Here is a 16,126-nt window from a genome sequence, read left to right as displayed (position 1 = left end):
GTAATTAGATGTTATCAGTTTTATTTATTTGAGTGTGGTGCAACCTGTTATTGTTCGTTTTTCTTTCCTTAAAATGAAAGGTCAAGATGACGTTCTAGACACCAAAATGTCACTTAACGAAATGAGGAAAATCATTTGCCCGATGATGTTGCAGTGCATTATTTCGAAAATGAACATGGTGAAATGTGGTGAAATATGGTGTTTTCTCGACGATAATGAGTTGATTCTGTACAACTGTTCTGGACAAATGGCGGTATCCATCCCCACCCCCCACCCCACACCCCCGGGACTAACAAAGACGTGCGAAAGGTAAATAGACCAATTTTGATACATTAAAATTCAGCTTAACACAGTAAACCTCAGCACGAGGCTCTGAGGAATAAACCCCACAAACTCTGTAGTTATTCCCCAGAGCCTCGTACTGACGTCTATTGTTTTGGGCTGAATTTTAATATATCGAAATTGGTCTATTGGGAAATCAATGGCCATAATCTGGGGCGGAGGTAGGGTAGGGGGTTGAGGGAATCAACGTTGAACCAAGAGCGAATAACACTTCTGTACGTTTAGACATTAACTGTTTCTTTTATCTGGCATTAGATTACCTGTACCGTGTGGACAGTTATCATGTTGGAACTATAGGCTCAGCTAAAAGTGCCTGGATTGCTTCTCGCAGTGGCCAGGGAGGTAAGAGATTGAATGACCTTTTAGGCGCGACTATGGCAAGTTACTTCTGAATGCTTCTAAGAAAGCCGAGGTCTAAACCAACCGTACGTGTCTAGACAGTAACAACAGTGATATTATAGTGGTGCTTACAGTCCTGTGTAAACCGCAATTCAACCAGAAACTCGGTCTCACCAACTGTGGACTGTGTTTAAATCGCATATTCAGCCCTAAGAAACTTCATCGACAAATTGTTTTGGAATTTAACCTAACTTTCTATAGAGAGAGGCGCAAATTTACCCCTGAAAAACTCAAATCTTACTTTATCTTCGTTCCCAAAAAGCTCCCGCTGGTCTCCAAGCCCCTGCACAATTGATGCCTCTGCCGGGCGGCAAAACAGTGAGAGTAGTCTGGACACCACCTGGGCGACCGAACGGAGTCATCTCAGAGTACAGGATACTTTCGTACCGTGTACACCCCCCACAGTCAACACCTGATGAAACAGTCATCACAGACACAAGTGTTCTTAACACTACCATCACAGCGCTTCAACCTTACACCACGTATGAAATTAGGATCCAGGCCTTCACGGTCGGGGGAAGTGCAGTGGGGCCTGGTAAAAATGTAACCACTCAAGAATCAGGTATTTTATTTTGCTCATGTTTTTGTTAGTACTATTTGCTTACCCTGCACTGCGGGCGTGTTTTTGAACGAGCATGGTCGCGCGCCGCCGTCACCTTGGATTTTGAAAACAGAGGATGCCAGACATGAATAATTATTTTTGCGTTGCAAAGTGGCGGCCAAATACGCGAACGAAACTAACCTACAGTCTCCAAGCAAAGACGCGTGCAAGGCAGGCTACGGTCCGCGAAGTTAACTTGGTTTAGATTCTATCTCCGAGTGGCTTCTTTTTTGATGTGAAGTATATATTAAATAATTCATATTTGAACTGCGATTGTAGATGAAAGTGAAGAATGATCATCGCAGTAAATTTTCCAATTTAAGCAACTGGAAAGAAGAAGCCTGAAGAAAATTAGGGCTTCAACGGGATTCGAACCCGTAACCTCCGCGATACCGGTTCGATGCTCTACCAACTGAGCTATGTGTGGCCTCATAGCATAGTTGATAGAGCATCGCAACGGTATCGCGGAGGTTACGGGTTCGAATCCCGTTGAAGTCCTGATTCTTTTCAGGCTTCTTCTTTCCAATTGCTTAAATTGGAAAATTTACTTTGACTTCTTTTTCGTCCAATTCAATTTGCATTTATTTCATCTTTTATTACTTTCGTAGTTCCGGACGGTGTCCCAGGCGCTACAGCTGTCCGTCGTCCAAAGGAGCTTGAGGTGCACTGGACCGAGCCTGGGCAGCCTAATGGCATAATAACTCAGTATAATCTAACACTGGATGGACAAGTGGTGTACAGCGGAACAAGTAACAACTTTACAATCCAAGGCTTGTGGGCTTACACCGAGTACGCACTACAGCTAACTGCCTGCACGCGAATCGGCTGTGCTCAAGGACCGGTGGTCCGGATAAGAACCGGCGAGTTGCCCCCGGAGGGAGTAAAGGCCCCAGAGGTATTGGTGCGCGGAAGAACCGAAGTTGAAGTATCTTGGGAAGTTCCAACAATCCTCAATGGGTCAATTGTACGTTACGAAATCCTGTTCGCCACCAGCGATGTTTTGAGTGCGTATGTCTCAAAATTCAATGCCACTCCAAATGTGTTTAACACTGTTATCGGAAATCTCACAGCAGGGACATTGTATTACGTTCGAGTACGTCCGTTCACCGGAGGCGGCGGGACATTTAGTAATGCGACACAGGTAACAACGCACGAGGATGTCCCGGATGATATCCCAGCTCCCATTGTGGTCGCTGACAGTCCATACGCTTTATCTGTCATCATGCTACCGCCAGATAAACCAAACGGAGTCATCACGCGCTATGAACTGTACCAAGACTCCATAACAGACCCAGTGTTGAATGTAACCCAGCTCACGAACCACACAGCAAGAGGCTTTGCACCGTACAGCCGTCATACGTTCCGCGTTCGAGCGTGCACGGCGCAAGGCTGCGCCTACGGCGCGTTAGCGGTGGCTTTCACTCAAGAGATTGCACCGAATGGTACAGTGACTCTGTCGACAAACATCCGTAATGCTACAGCGGTTAACGCTCGGTGGACACGCGTGGCAGTGCCTAACGGAAGGCTGTTCTACAACTTGATGGTTTATGGTAGATTCATTGTGCAGGGTTCTGTTGAGTTAGAAACTGAGGAACGCGTGGAGACTGCCATTTCTGTCGAGGAAGCCGAAAAGGATTTCATCTACAATGGCCTTCTTCCCTATACTACTTACACATTCTGGGTCAACGCGTCCAATTCTGTTGGCTTTGTTCTAAGTAACAATGTCACTAACTCCACCCCTGAAGGAGGTAAGTTGTTGTGCACTGTCAGCTCAAGTAGACATGTAGAAGTGATCAAAAGTGATGTAAAGCCTTTTCTTAGGAAGAAAATTTGGCCTGTGTTGGACGCCAAAATATCTGCAAGTCGCGGTCCCGAGTGAAAATTTTCTTCACTGGCATTAGAACCTGGGGTTCTGCCGTTCAACTTAAGCAGACACGCAACAATAGTACCACGTAATCAGTACTTTTAAAACCGCGGAATTAAATCAACGAATTTTAATCCATGTCAACGAACGTCCACCCTCAGCGAGTTATGATTGGTGGAGGGAGAGGATGTTCAATTAGCTTCGTACTTGGATTTTTTAAGATCAGTCCGCGTTAATCGTGGATAGAAGTTAAAGACATTTTACTGCAGTGAAGAAATAATTTTCAAATGGATTGAACTGACAAATATCTAAATACTACTTAACCAAGGTGAAAAAAGAACAATGATAAGGGGTAGTAATCGATAAAGAAGGAGCAAAGATGATTATCCAGTATTGTTAATTATTTTCAATGGACGGTGCCCAGTGAGAAAATAAAAAGTTTATCTCTCTCTCTCTTCTTTAGTCATCAATCTTAATTGTGCGGTTCCCCGCATAAGGCCGCCTTCGTTAGAAGTAGACACGATTTAATTTTTTTAAAATTGTTTTTAATCTACTTCAATTCCAGTCCCCGATGGTTTGAAAGCGCCCAACGTCACTGTGTTGAATTCAACTTCGGTACATGTCACGTGGGAACAGCCCGCGTTGCCTAATGGAATTGTAGCTGGCTATGGACTGATTCAGAAAACCGACGGGGCTGAAACTCTTCTTTTCAGTGGAATGGGATTTAGTTTTACAGTAACTAACCTCCAGCCTTTCACGGTCTACGAATTCCGCGTGAATGCCACTACTGCCGCAGGGTCTGGCTTTAGTGAGGGGACTCAGGTTACGACCCTTGAAGATGGTAAGTTTCTAGTATCAGGGAATAATTTTTTCTTAAAATTATTGTAACTCAAATATATTGTGACCTTCTGTTCATTTTTGTCTAGTTCCCAGCTCTCCGGATCCACCATTATTTAGGAACGTGACTTCAACTTCTGTAACGGTGGTCTGGGACCCACCAGCAGAACCCAATGGTGTGCTGCTGCGTTACATCATCTATCAGAATGGCACTGAGATCCAGAGAGTCATGGGAAACGTTACAAGCTATGTTGCATCTGGTCTCCAACCCTTCTCTGTCTACGTTTTCAAGCTGGGTGTGTGTACAGAGGTCGGCTGCAGTAACAGCTCTGACTCAGCCCCGCAAAGGACTCTGGAATCTGGTACGAGTTTGGATGTGTTTCTGTTATTTAATTACAGATTCCGGCGTTTTACAGCGAAGGATATCATACTTACAATGAACGACATAGCTGTTGAGACACTTCGCAGTTAAATTTGATTTTCGAGCGTCTTGGAAACATCACCCCCCCCCCCCCCTCCCCCCTCTTTCCCTAAACAATGTTGATTTGACTATTTTTAAGACTGCACAGACCACAGCAGCTACACAACATCGAATTGGGGGGCCGGGAATATCAGAGAATTAACGCTAGATGTAAATGAAAGAGAATAAGAGGTTAAATATCGAAAAGCGTCTTTTTCTAAATGTGTCTCAACTACTTTTGTCGCCCATTGTAGCTACTTGGAAGGGTTTGATTAATTTTTACAAATAACTTGTAACCTTCCCAGTCCCCTCAGCCAATCACAAAGCCAATCATCAGTTTTTCATTGATATCTCCTCGTCCAAGACTAATTTGATTCTCGACTGGTCAAACATGAACAAACCTAACGAAAACACGCATAAATATAAAAGATCTTGATCTTTTCGAGGCCGTCTGATGCTTATAAAATACCCCAGGAAACATTCAGTTCAGTCCTGGCCATTTCTTCCAGGGCCTCTTTACAATAAGCATTCCTTTCGTTTCTTTAAATATCCTTTGACAAATTCTTATACCTAATCAGGCGAGTTTGGTTAAGCTATGGTTCATATTTTGGCGAGACGTGGTCGAGCCAAAATACCCATGGCGAGACCAAACGAGTCTGATATGCCGCCGAAGCGTACCAAAAAGGTACAATTAAGTATTTACCGTACCCAAATTCGACCATGTGATCATGATATCTAAGCCATATCAGGCCAGTGACTTGATATCGCGGGATATCAGGACAGTAGACACGGCTTCTGATTGGCTAATTGCGAATTTGGGCACGGTAAGCGGCAAAGTCAACTTTGCAAAATTGCACAACTCTTTTATTTCCTGAATTTCTAATTGATTTCGGACATCCACGGACAATGAAATGAATTCACAGTTTGAAGGCACTCCTCTTCCTAGATGTTTGTTGAGTGTCCATCTAAAGAGCATGTGCTCTTCGTCTTTCAATGACTTGCAGGTCCCCGAGGTTTGTCTGCACCAAGGCTGTCATCAACGTCTGGAAGGACTGTGGTGATAGAATGGGACCCACCTTCTGTACCAAATGGCATCTTACAGAAATATCTTATCCAGCGGCGCGTGGTGCGAAGTGATAATCCGTCCGACGTTGCTGAAGTGAACGCTTCTCTTCCACGGCGTTATGTGGATAATACAGCTCGGCCAATAACTATGTATCAGTACCGCATAATTGCTTATAACAGTGGACCTGGAGAGCCCAGTCCTTACAGTAATGTTACTACAGGCGAGGGAGGTAAGACTGACAGTGGTTTAGGTCAGCGGGTGGCCTGTGCTGGAACGCCCAGCTGTCAAAGGAGTCCGTCGTCGGACAAACCAATCACAAGACCCACCCACCTCATTTTGATATATATACCCTAAATCTATCGGTGAAAAATGTCAATAAAACAAGGGCCTTGTCTTTTGTAAGAACTGCTGTGCTTGCATTTTATGATATTGCTTGGCGGGAGGAGTACATTGAGAAATGGAAGACGAGCTTTTGATGGAATTCCTAGATACAAGACACAAGTAGTCGTTTCTTTTTTTAATCCATGATCCACCGAAGCCCGAGGTCACGTACTGCTTTGTTTACTTACATCAATCAGCTGACATTTCTGTCTTTTTTCACCAGACCCCGAGGGTATCGCAGCTCCTACTGTCCGAGCGCTCAGTCCATACACTTTACATGTGGCCTGGACACTACCCAGCACTCCTAATGGTGTAGTCACGCACTATATTATCAGAGTCAACGACCAACAAACCTCACGCAACACCACTGTCAATGCGAACGCGCCGTTTGAACTCAATGTAACGTCACTAGATCCCTACATCCTGTACAATGTCATTGTTAGCGCATGCACAATTGGAGGATGCGGAAGCAGTTCGCCGGCTCAAGTGCGTACGCTTCCTGCGAAGCCCGAAATGCAACCCGCACCAGTCGCTGAGGCGGAGTCCCAGACTTCATTGCGCGTTAGGTGGGATGCACCACTCAGGCCTAACGGGGTCATCTTGCGGTATGAGCTTTTGAGGAGTACGGTGGAGGACCTTGTGGGAAATAACATCACTCAGCCTACAGAGTTTGTAAAGGTGTTTCAAGGCACGCCTTTAGTCACCGAGTATCTTGATACTGGCCTCGGAATCTTCTCGTTACATCAATACAAGGTAAACTACTTTGTTAAGTTCTTTGCCTTTTAGAAATGAATTCCCACCGGCAGGCATATTTAAGGACCTGATCCTCTTGACCAAATAGCAAAGTCTCCCAAGGAAGTTTATAGCAACTGAGTGGAAATACTTCGGAGAATGTTGACCGTGAAAAATATTTACTTTCTTACTTTGTCATCATTCCCAGGTCACAGTGGTTACTGGGCAAGGTAACACCACTAGCAACTCATCCCTACCCTACAGAACAAGCCCTGTCCCTCCCCTGGCGGGCGCCACTGTCAATGGAACTGCCCTGAATCACACCTCAGTGTTGGTCACGTGGTTGCCTCCTGGGATCCAGAAGCTCCGTGGTACTGTTGCGTCGTATTTTTTAGAGATTGAAGACACGTCGGCCCCGTCCTCTCCTGTGAGTCTTGTGGGGACGTATCCCGGAGACCAGACCCGTACAACGGTTACAAACCTCAAGGCCAACACTGTTTACAAATTTTACGTAAGCTTGTTCTTCTGTTGTGTAATCAGAATAATCTTCTAAATTAACCTTGTTTGTTTAGGAATGTCAAGGCATCGAAAATGCGTATCTCCAAGACATGTAGGAATTCGGTCATCTCTTCCACCGTCATATTCATATTAGGCAAATTCTTTCCATCTACTTAAGACCTTACGTTTTGGTGACCAGAGGGTTTTTTTTAATAAGTTAACATTACATGGCTTTGCAGCAAGCCGACATCATAAGTTCTTATTTAAGGGTGATAGGACTAACGCTCGAAAGTTCCACTGTTGAATACAAAGACGCTTTTGACCTAGAAATGTAAGCGCCTCAGAGGTTAAGCACAATGTGACGATTACAAATCGTTTATTTCGTTTCCCTCGTTAGGTTGAACTGGATAATGGAGCAGGCCGGTTTAAGAGTGATGGCTTCCAAATCAGAACCTTGGATGGAAGTAAGAGAAGCAATTATAATTAGTATTGTGTAGGGTGAATTAGCATTGATGTGGTATTATTAAGCACCAAACCTTACACAAATCTGGAAAGGGATCCCGCTCCTTTACCTGAGCGTTTTTCTAATTTATGTCGACGTTTTGTTGCTGGTCGTGTGGCTATATATTCTGGGAACAAGTGCTTTTGGAAAGCGTGCTGATATTCCAACAGCAATTGGGAAAATTGTTTCTTGGTTTATCGTTACCGGTATGGTTGAGCTCGCGGTTTTCATGTGCTGGTAACTAGCTGGTTTTTTTGTTGTTGTTTTAGTGCCCGAGGGATTCGGCCCACCTGCATTGTACGCTCTAAGCAGCACCGAGATCCGTGTGAGCTGGAATCCACCAACAGAGCCGAATGGAGTTGTTATATTGTACAAAATATACGTGTAAGTAAACGTGTGCAGATATTTATTATCGTGTGCTCTTATGGCGCGGAAATCTAAGACTTAAGTTAAAGAGTTCTCAACTCCTCGACCATGTCATGTTCATTGCAAACGAAGTTAGCTTCCTCCACTGGGGGATTCTTCACTGTGTTGTGTTCAATTTAAATGCACCCCACCCCCTCCCAAATGCAACCGTGACAAAAATTTTGTATAAATTTTAAAAAAAAAGCATTTTTAACATTTTAACGTTTGTCTCTCTTACGTAGAAACGATACCTTGTGGACCAACGCGACTGGAGGTGAACGACAAGCCGTGGCATCTGGACTCGAGCCATTTACATACTATGTCATAAAGGTGTGTAGCTGTGGTGACCAACAATCAGATTATGAACTCGAGATTTCTACGCGTGGTACTTGCCTCTTGCTGCGTCCTTGTCAGCTATCACACAGAAACCTAGAGCGAAAAATCTGATTGTTATAGTATAGGTCTAGTAGTCGTTCAAAACTTTATCTAAATCCTCTTCACAAACACTTCAGATAGACCAGATAGCCTGTATTTAAGAATCGACCCACTCAGTGTTTGTGAGACATTTGCACGCCATATTTTAGCTTAGCGTCAGTCTAAGTTGTCCACGCTCTTGAAAATGTTGGACTAATAAATCATTGTTCCAGATAAGTGAGGGGTCTCAGCTAAAAACCCGACAAGGTCAGCTACATGACCCGACAAATTAATAGAAAATTTATAATGATTTGGTGGGAGCACTGGGAATTGGCCGGTTTAATTGTCTTGCTGACACCCCACCTTGAAAACTTATCTGGAACCCTGTAAATGAGAGAAATGGTTAGCTTGGTCCTGCTTAGGAACCTGACATAGATTGGTACACCACTACTCCTAGTGTTAACGGCATTCCTTTATTGTAATTGGCTGTATTTTCTCTGGCATGGTATAAATGCTTGTATTTGTGTATGTGTATTTGTCAATATTGTAGCTGCCAGATATTAACCCCCTACCTAAGTATTAATTTCTTTGCGTGTTTTTAAGGTGGCGGTGTGCACCACACACGGGTGTACGATGAGTGATCCAACATCAGCTACCACTGATGCTGCTGGTAAGTGCTGTTAAACGTACTTACTGGTTTGCTAATTTGTTTGTTCATTTAGGTTATTTTTGAGATTTTCTTTTGCTCTACGCAAACCAGTTGCGTCTCCGATGAATAAGGAATGACTGCATCGGGATTCTTCGTCGGTTTCTTGCTTTGTACAACACATACTGTTGTCTGCTGTACAAGCTGTCTTGCCACAAAATGTTGATGCACTTTGTCCTTTTGATGTTCAAACATAAATCGCAAACGTTGAAGAGAGCATAGCAAATTCCGAAGTGCTTGTTGTTTTTACTGCTGAAAGTTAAAAATTTTGTTCATTTAGAAAATGTTTGTCTTCTTGTTGTCTTTTAGCGCCCACAGGTCTTGCTGGACCGCGCCTCACCGCAGGTTCAACCTTTATATTTGTCCAGTGGGGTAAGTTGAAAGTCACTTTAGATCTGTAACTAGACGTTTTGTTAATGCATAAGTGTGTTATTCTATACTAATGTTGACGTTTTACACTTAAAGAGCCGCCTTCCCGTCCAAATGGAATCATGTCTGGTTATCAGATTTTCAGAAGAATGGTTTACCAGTGTCCTACGAGGTATGTGTGGCCTTTGTTTTTCGCTGGGCCTTTCGCATTTGATGGTAAAGGAATTGTATAATGCCGAGATGTCGATTCCACTAGGTTTCTTTTAATTTTGTAAATTGAAATCGCCTCGATTCTAAGACTGACAAAATAAACTGGCTTGCTTACTTTGATCTGATAATGGACCAGTGCATTACTGTATCGGCCTGCGGGACACACGCTCCCTAAAGAAATGGGCCCGTGTATATAGACCCAGTCTCGGACGGGATCCATCATTGACTGGTCCTGCATGAACAGAGCCCGTCTTTAGCCTGCAAGGGGGCTCTTCGCATGTTCGCCGGCTACCCGTGTTAGACTAACTTAGCTGAAAATTGTTTGCTTGTTTTCTAGTCCGCCACCACAAGCCAAGTGCACTTTCATCGAGTGTCACCTATCGGAGCAGTTATGTGGAGTCACTTGTTATAATCCAGCTAATCAGGTAGGCCTGGGTAACTGATCTATGTAACAATTAGATTATGAACTCGAGATTTCTATCGCGTGATAGTTGACAAGGGCGCAGCCTGAGTCAACTATCACGCAAAGAAATCGAGAGCGAATAATCCGGCTAATTCTTTTAGTGTAAATCTACTAGTCGTTCAAGACTTTATTGAAATCCTCTTCACAAACACCTCGTTAACGCAAAGAAGCGGCCGTCATTTTGTTCATAATTGCACAGTGCTTTGCTACTCACTGTATCTACAGCAGAATAGATAGTGAGTAAAGAACTTTGCGTCGGAGTGGTCGCAGTTTAAGACGTTTTGTTAAGGGACCTATCTTTTCTACCCCCGAACTTTCATTTTCGTAGAAAAGAAAGTATTCATGATTCCTCATTACATTATATATGATCATAAAATTAATGATAATATACTAAAGGTATTTTTTTATTTCTAGATGTGTTGTAATGGAGTTCTGTATTCACGTGACCCATCCAAGACCTGTTGTGGTACGAGCTACTTGCGTAAGAACCAAGCCTCTGACGTGTGCTGCGGAAACACTTTCCACGTACAGCAGGCCGACTATCAGTGTTGCTATGGAGACTACATCCAGGTTTCCTCAGGCCGTGTCTGTTGCCCGAAATCTCAGGGTGGGACTGTGGTAGGGCTAGGTAATGCCTGTTGTGGGGACACCCCATATAATAAGAATAACCCATCGAAGGTGTGTGTATGTGAGGCGCTGTATGATCCCGTGCCGCCGAGGAAATGCTGTGGAGGAAAGGTTGTGGCCTCTGCACAAGTCTGCTGCGGAGATGAAACCAACGGAGCTGAGTACGACCTGGAGAGCAGTAAGAGTTGTTGTGGAACTCGATACGTGCCATCAGATACGAGCCTGTGCTGCAAGGGATCAGCAGGAGATGTAGTGGTATGTGCGCGGTCACGTTTAAGATATGTTACTGGGGTTGGTTGTTCGAAATTCTAAGCCAGTGTTTCGTTCATCTAGTTGAGAAAGCGAAGGGCAAATTTATACCAGAACTAATTATTGGCAACTTTTAAGACTGCTTTCTCACTAGACGCTAATGCTGGATAAGCTTATAATGCAGGTTTGAACAACCAGGCCCTGCCGTTCTTAAGAAAAGCTATTTGAAATTACTAAATCTCAGTTTTCTTGTTTTGTATTAACACAGGATGTCTTTAATCCTCCCATTTTCAGGTGTTTAATTATAGCAGCGCAGCCGATAAGACCTCGTCCAATCACAAATGCTGTGGCAAAAGTCGAGTGTCCAGTGGTTTATCCTGCTGCAACGAGCGCGGTTATGACCCTAGTTACCAGACCTGCGCGGACAAGTCAAGCAACGGGACCCAAGATTGTGGAATGGGTACTATTTGTAACAAGACTGACGCAAACGTGGCAATGTGTGACCGCTGTGATTTCGACAACACGACGCTGAACTGCGGTTTTGTAGCTGGTTATTATGCGCCTACTCCATCGACTGTTGTGCCGCAAATTTGCGCAACAGATTACGAAGAAATTCTCAAAAACCAATACAATCCGAATCTTCGAGAGTACAATGACACCAATCTAACGCCGCACACAGTTTATGAGTATTACCTTGTTGCCATAAACACCGAAGGCAACGTGTCTAGTCCAGAAGCGCAGAACAGAACGCTTATGGGTCGCCCTGAAGGTCTTCAAGCACCGGTAGCTGTACCGATATCCTCCACGGAAATAAGAGTAACTTGGAGTAAACCTTCCAAGCCCAACGGAATAATCCAGGAATACAGGCTCACGCGAATTAACGGTCAAACTGCACAGCGCCGAGTGGTATATAACGGTCTCAATATGACTTTTACTGACCGTGGACTCGAGCCCTTTACTGGCTATCGTTACATCATCGAGGCTTGCACGACGCACTGCTCATCAGCGGAAATGACATCACTGATCTACACAGACCAGGCTGCACCTGGTTATGTGAACCCGGCCATTTTAGTTTCGGTGAACTTCAGTGCCATAAACGTGTCGTGGGTGGAGCCCCCCAAGCCTAATGGGCAAATCATTCGTTACAATATAAGCCGTGTCATAAACAGCACTTTCAAGATTCAGTTGAACCCCAATGACAAAGGTTTGAGTATGAGTCTTGTGATTGGTGGACTGACGCCCTACACCAACTATACTTTCGAAGTTGTCGCGTGCACGCGCGTGGGTTGTACAGCAAGTCCGCTGGCCTCTACACTGACATTGCAGGCGCCTCCTGAAGGCGTGAACCCTCCGAATCTGACCGTAACAGGCGCGAGAGAAATTGAAGCCATGTGGGTCGAGCCAGATGTTCTGAATGGTGTTATTGTGAAATACTCGCTTTACCGAGGAAATCTTCTTGTGTATAATGGAACGGATGCCTGCTATAAGAACAAGGACGGTAAAGATACGTGTATATTTCAAGACAAAGGCAATGGTCTTCAGCCAGTAACGACCTACAGTTACTCAGTGGGCGCCACCACCGGTGGGGGTACCACTAACAGCAGTGTCACCACTGCCACCACCCCTGAGAGTTCTCCAGAGGCCATTCCTAAGCCTGTTCTGACCGTGGAGGGTGCTGATAGTATTTTGGCAGAATGGAGCGAGCCTGGTCAAACCAATGGCAACATTACAAGTTATTCTGTGATCGTCAATGGAACTGAGCATAACGTTGGTCTTAATATGACGAAAGTAATCAAAGGATTGAGTCCCTTCACTGTGTATTCCGTTCGCGTCAAAGCCTGCACTGCTAAAGGCTGCGGACTCGGAGACCGGGAGTACGCGACAACTGACGAGGCCCCGCCAATAGGACAAGGAGAGCCAACGTTAGTTCCCCAGGAATGGAATGTCGTTCAGATATCTTGGTCGCCGCCAAGTTCTCCTAATGGAATCATCACTAGTTATGAAGTCTACCGGAAGGTAGGAGCTGGTGCGCCCCTTTTGGTTTGTTTCAATTCCAAGCTGACCTGCCTGAACACTGGACTCCTGGGATACACGGAATATTCTTACAAAGTGAGAGCTAGGAATAGCGCTGGATTTGTAGACGGGCCCTGGAAAAATGTGCGCACCCCTGAAGGACCCCCTCAGGGTATTAATCCGCCATCTTTGAATGTTGTCAACTCTACTGCTGTAAACGTGTCTTGGACAGCACCATCTCAGCCCAACGGTGTCGTCACGCACTATGAAGTGCGTTACCGCGAAGAACTGCAAGTTCCCGACAACAACAACATCACTGTCGCAGCACGGGTGACAAGCAACATCTCTGCTGTGACTGTAGACGGGTTGAAACCTCATACAGACTATCAGTTTTTGATCGCTGCCATCAACAGCCGACGTGAGGGTACAAGTGCTTGGGCGGCAGCAAAAACCAAGCAAGCTCCTCCAGCAGACATTCGTCCACTGCAAGCTGACAAAGCAGCAGATGGAAAGAGCATACGTCTGTTCTGGGATGAGCCGGGAAACCCTAATGGCATCATCACACACTACAAACTGTATAAAGATAGCCTGCAATTGTATCTCGGCGCTGCGCGCGAGTACACGGTCACAAAACTGGTTCCTTTCACCGCGTACGAGTTTCAGCTAGAAGCTTGTACAGTTGCAGGCTGCACTCGGGGCTCAGTGCAGATCATTTTCTCCGCAGAGGTGGACCCACAGGGTCAATCCCCGCCCACTAGTGGATTTGTAAATGCAACTGTTGTGCAGATCAGTTGGAAGCCACCAGCCGTTCCAAATGGCGTCATAATCCGTTACGAGGTGTACAGGACAGTCACGCCAGTTCAGAAGCGGAGAAAGCGCGCTGTCACGCCATCTTCTGACTCGCTGATACATACCACAAATGACACAAACAAGACGAATTTCGTGTACACAGACACCGGACTAAAGCCTTACACTCAGTACGGCTACATTGTGCGGGCGGTCAACAACGGAGGTTTTGCCGACAGTGACTTGTTAACTGTCACAACAGACCAAGCCGCTCCCACTTTCATCGACGCGCCGCTTGTCACGGTTATCGACGCCTACTCTGTGAACGTGACATGGAGAGAACCATCAGAACCTAACGGCGTGATCCAGTTTTACTTCGTGTACAGGAACGAGTCGATAAAATACGAAGGAAATGGGAATAAGATGAGTTTCGTGGACCAAGGTTTAGACGCTTATACCGTGTACAGTTACACTATAAAGGCGTGTACGTCAGGCGTGCTATGTACACTGAGTTCTCCAACAAGCCGTCGAACAGCCCAGGCGGTTCCGTCAGGTGTGCGCCCCCCTGGTCTGGAAGCTGTTAGCCCAGTGGCTATCAGGGCATCCTGGGGGGTGCCTGACAAGCCCAATGGAATCATCACCAGGTTCCAACTGTACGAGGTCGGTAACAACTCTCCGCTTTATACCGGACTGGACGTGTCGTTGACGATCAGCAGCAAAGAACCTTACACGAAATATTCCTTTTACATCATAGCTTGCACAAGCGCGGGATGTACGCAGAGTGCAGCCGCTGAAGTGCGCACCAAAGAGGCCCCTCCCACGGGTCTTGATGCTCCAAGAGCCACTGTCGGTGGCTCTTCGTTAGTACGAGTGGAATGGAACTCCCCACGGAAACCTAATGGCTTAATCCTGTACTACCTGCTTACACGTAACGGCTCTCAGATTTACAACGGCACTGATATGCGATTCGATGATTACACTGTGGCGTCATACACCATATATGCGTATGTCGTGACAGCCGTTAACTCGGTGGACCGCGTGACCAGTCCTCCAGGCTTCAGCCCTCCGACAAATCCTGGTGTGCCTGATAACGTTAGCGCTCCTACTCTTGAGGTGCTAAGTGCGACGTCAATGAAAGTGTCATGGGCAGTTCCCGGGATACCAAATGGTGTTATTTCCAAGTACGAAGTGCGGTATAATTTCAAAGGAGCGCAAGGGAACGCGCAAGTCAAGGATGCCGGTGTTTCGAAGGAGACAACCCTCATTGGCCTACTGCCTTACACGCTCTATGAAGTCAGAATACACGCTTGTACAATCCAAGGATGTAGCACAGGCGAGGCACAATCTGCCCGTACTTTCGAGGCTCCACCAGAAGGTCAGAATCCCCCGGATTTCCCGAGGTTGGATATCGGTGCTAGGAGGGTGTTGGTCGTGTGGAGGGAACCGCTAAAACCGAATGGATTCATGTTGTTTTACAGATTGTATCGGCGCGGAGCATCCCTATATGGAAATCAGGCGATTGTTTACGGTCCAGAAATGTCTGTTGTGAACGTAACAAATGGTTCGGCGTTAGCGTACAACGACACAGACGTGAAACCGTACTACAAGTACGAATATCGCGTGATTGCGGGAAACAGCGCAGGGGAGACTGCGAGTGACTGGTCAGTGGTTCAAACATTAAGCGCGCCACCAGAGCAGCTAAAAGCGCCACACGTAAACAAAACCTATCCTAACAGTTTCGACGTGTTCATTCTTGAACCTGGGACACCTAATGGTGAAATAAGAAATTACATATTAGAAGTGTCTGGACGAAATGTATCTGAAGGCCTGTTGACCATTCGTGAAGTGTCTGGACTTGAACCATTTACAGAGTATGTTTTACGTGTGCACGTGTGTACGGACGGAGGTTGTGCTGTGGGACCGAGCGTGACCCGCAGGACTTCAGTGGGTGTTCCCACCGGGTTCCCTGCCCCTTCCCCGGTCGAGATAAACGCTACTTCAGTAACACTGGAATGGGACGAGCCAAGCCAACCCAATGGAATCATTCAAAGGTGGGTTTATATCAGTTCAGTAACGAGTGTTGTCTTTTTCCTTTAATTCTAACATGCAGTCTAAAAATTCAAGGGTAAAAATGTGATCACAGTTGCACTTTAAGAAAGTTAAAACGTTTCATTTAGTGAGGAATTCTAAATAGATATCAAA

The 16,126-nt window shown here is 45.6% G+C and overlaps 1 protein-coding gene across 2 annotated transcripts in view; it reads left to right on the top strand.

Moving 5' to 3' along the window:
* LOC110042513 (usherin-like) overlaps nt 1-16,126 on the top strand; it is a 38,004-nt gene that overhangs the window by 16,318 nt on the left and 5,560 nt on the right. For both annotated transcript variants that reach the window (XM_089290859.1, XM_089290858.1), the window contains exons 15-31: nt 598-684; nt 1,004-1,303; nt 1,951-3,090; nt 3,772-4,047; nt 4,133-4,405; nt 5,508-5,798; nt 6,174-6,703; nt 6,891-7,193; nt 7,578-7,644; nt 7,952-8,066; nt 8,330-8,417; nt 9,105-9,171; nt 9,517-9,579; nt 9,673-9,748; nt 10,124-10,211; nt 10,664-11,131; nt 11,420-15,975. In XM_089290859.1, coding sequence (XP_089146985.1) covers nt 598-684; nt 1,004-1,303; nt 1,951-3,090; nt 3,772-4,047; nt 4,133-4,405; nt 5,508-5,798; nt 6,174-6,703; nt 6,891-7,193; nt 7,578-7,644; nt 7,952-8,066; nt 8,330-8,417; nt 9,105-9,171; nt 9,517-9,579; nt 9,673-9,748; nt 10,124-10,211; nt 10,664-11,131; nt 11,420-15,975 — 8,788 coding nt within the window. The remainder of the gene's footprint in view (nt 1-597; nt 685-1,003; nt 1,304-1,950; nt 3,091-3,771; nt 4,048-4,132; nt 4,406-5,507; nt 5,799-6,173; nt 6,704-6,890; nt 7,194-7,577; nt 7,645-7,951; nt 8,067-8,329; nt 8,418-9,104; nt 9,172-9,516; nt 9,580-9,672; nt 9,749-10,123; nt 10,212-10,663; nt 11,132-11,419; nt 15,976-16,126) is intronic.

This window comes from Orbicella faveolata, unplaced genomic scaffold, assembly GCF_042242905.1.
Source record: "Orbicella faveolata isolate gen_17 unplaced genomic scaffold, um_ofav_v1 contig_24, whole genome shotgun sequence".
Classification (NCBI taxonomy): domain Eukaryota; kingdom Metazoa; phylum Cnidaria; class Anthozoa; order Scleractinia; family Merulinidae; genus Orbicella; species Orbicella faveolata.
This window is presented reverse-complemented; position numbering and strand designations above follow the sequence as displayed.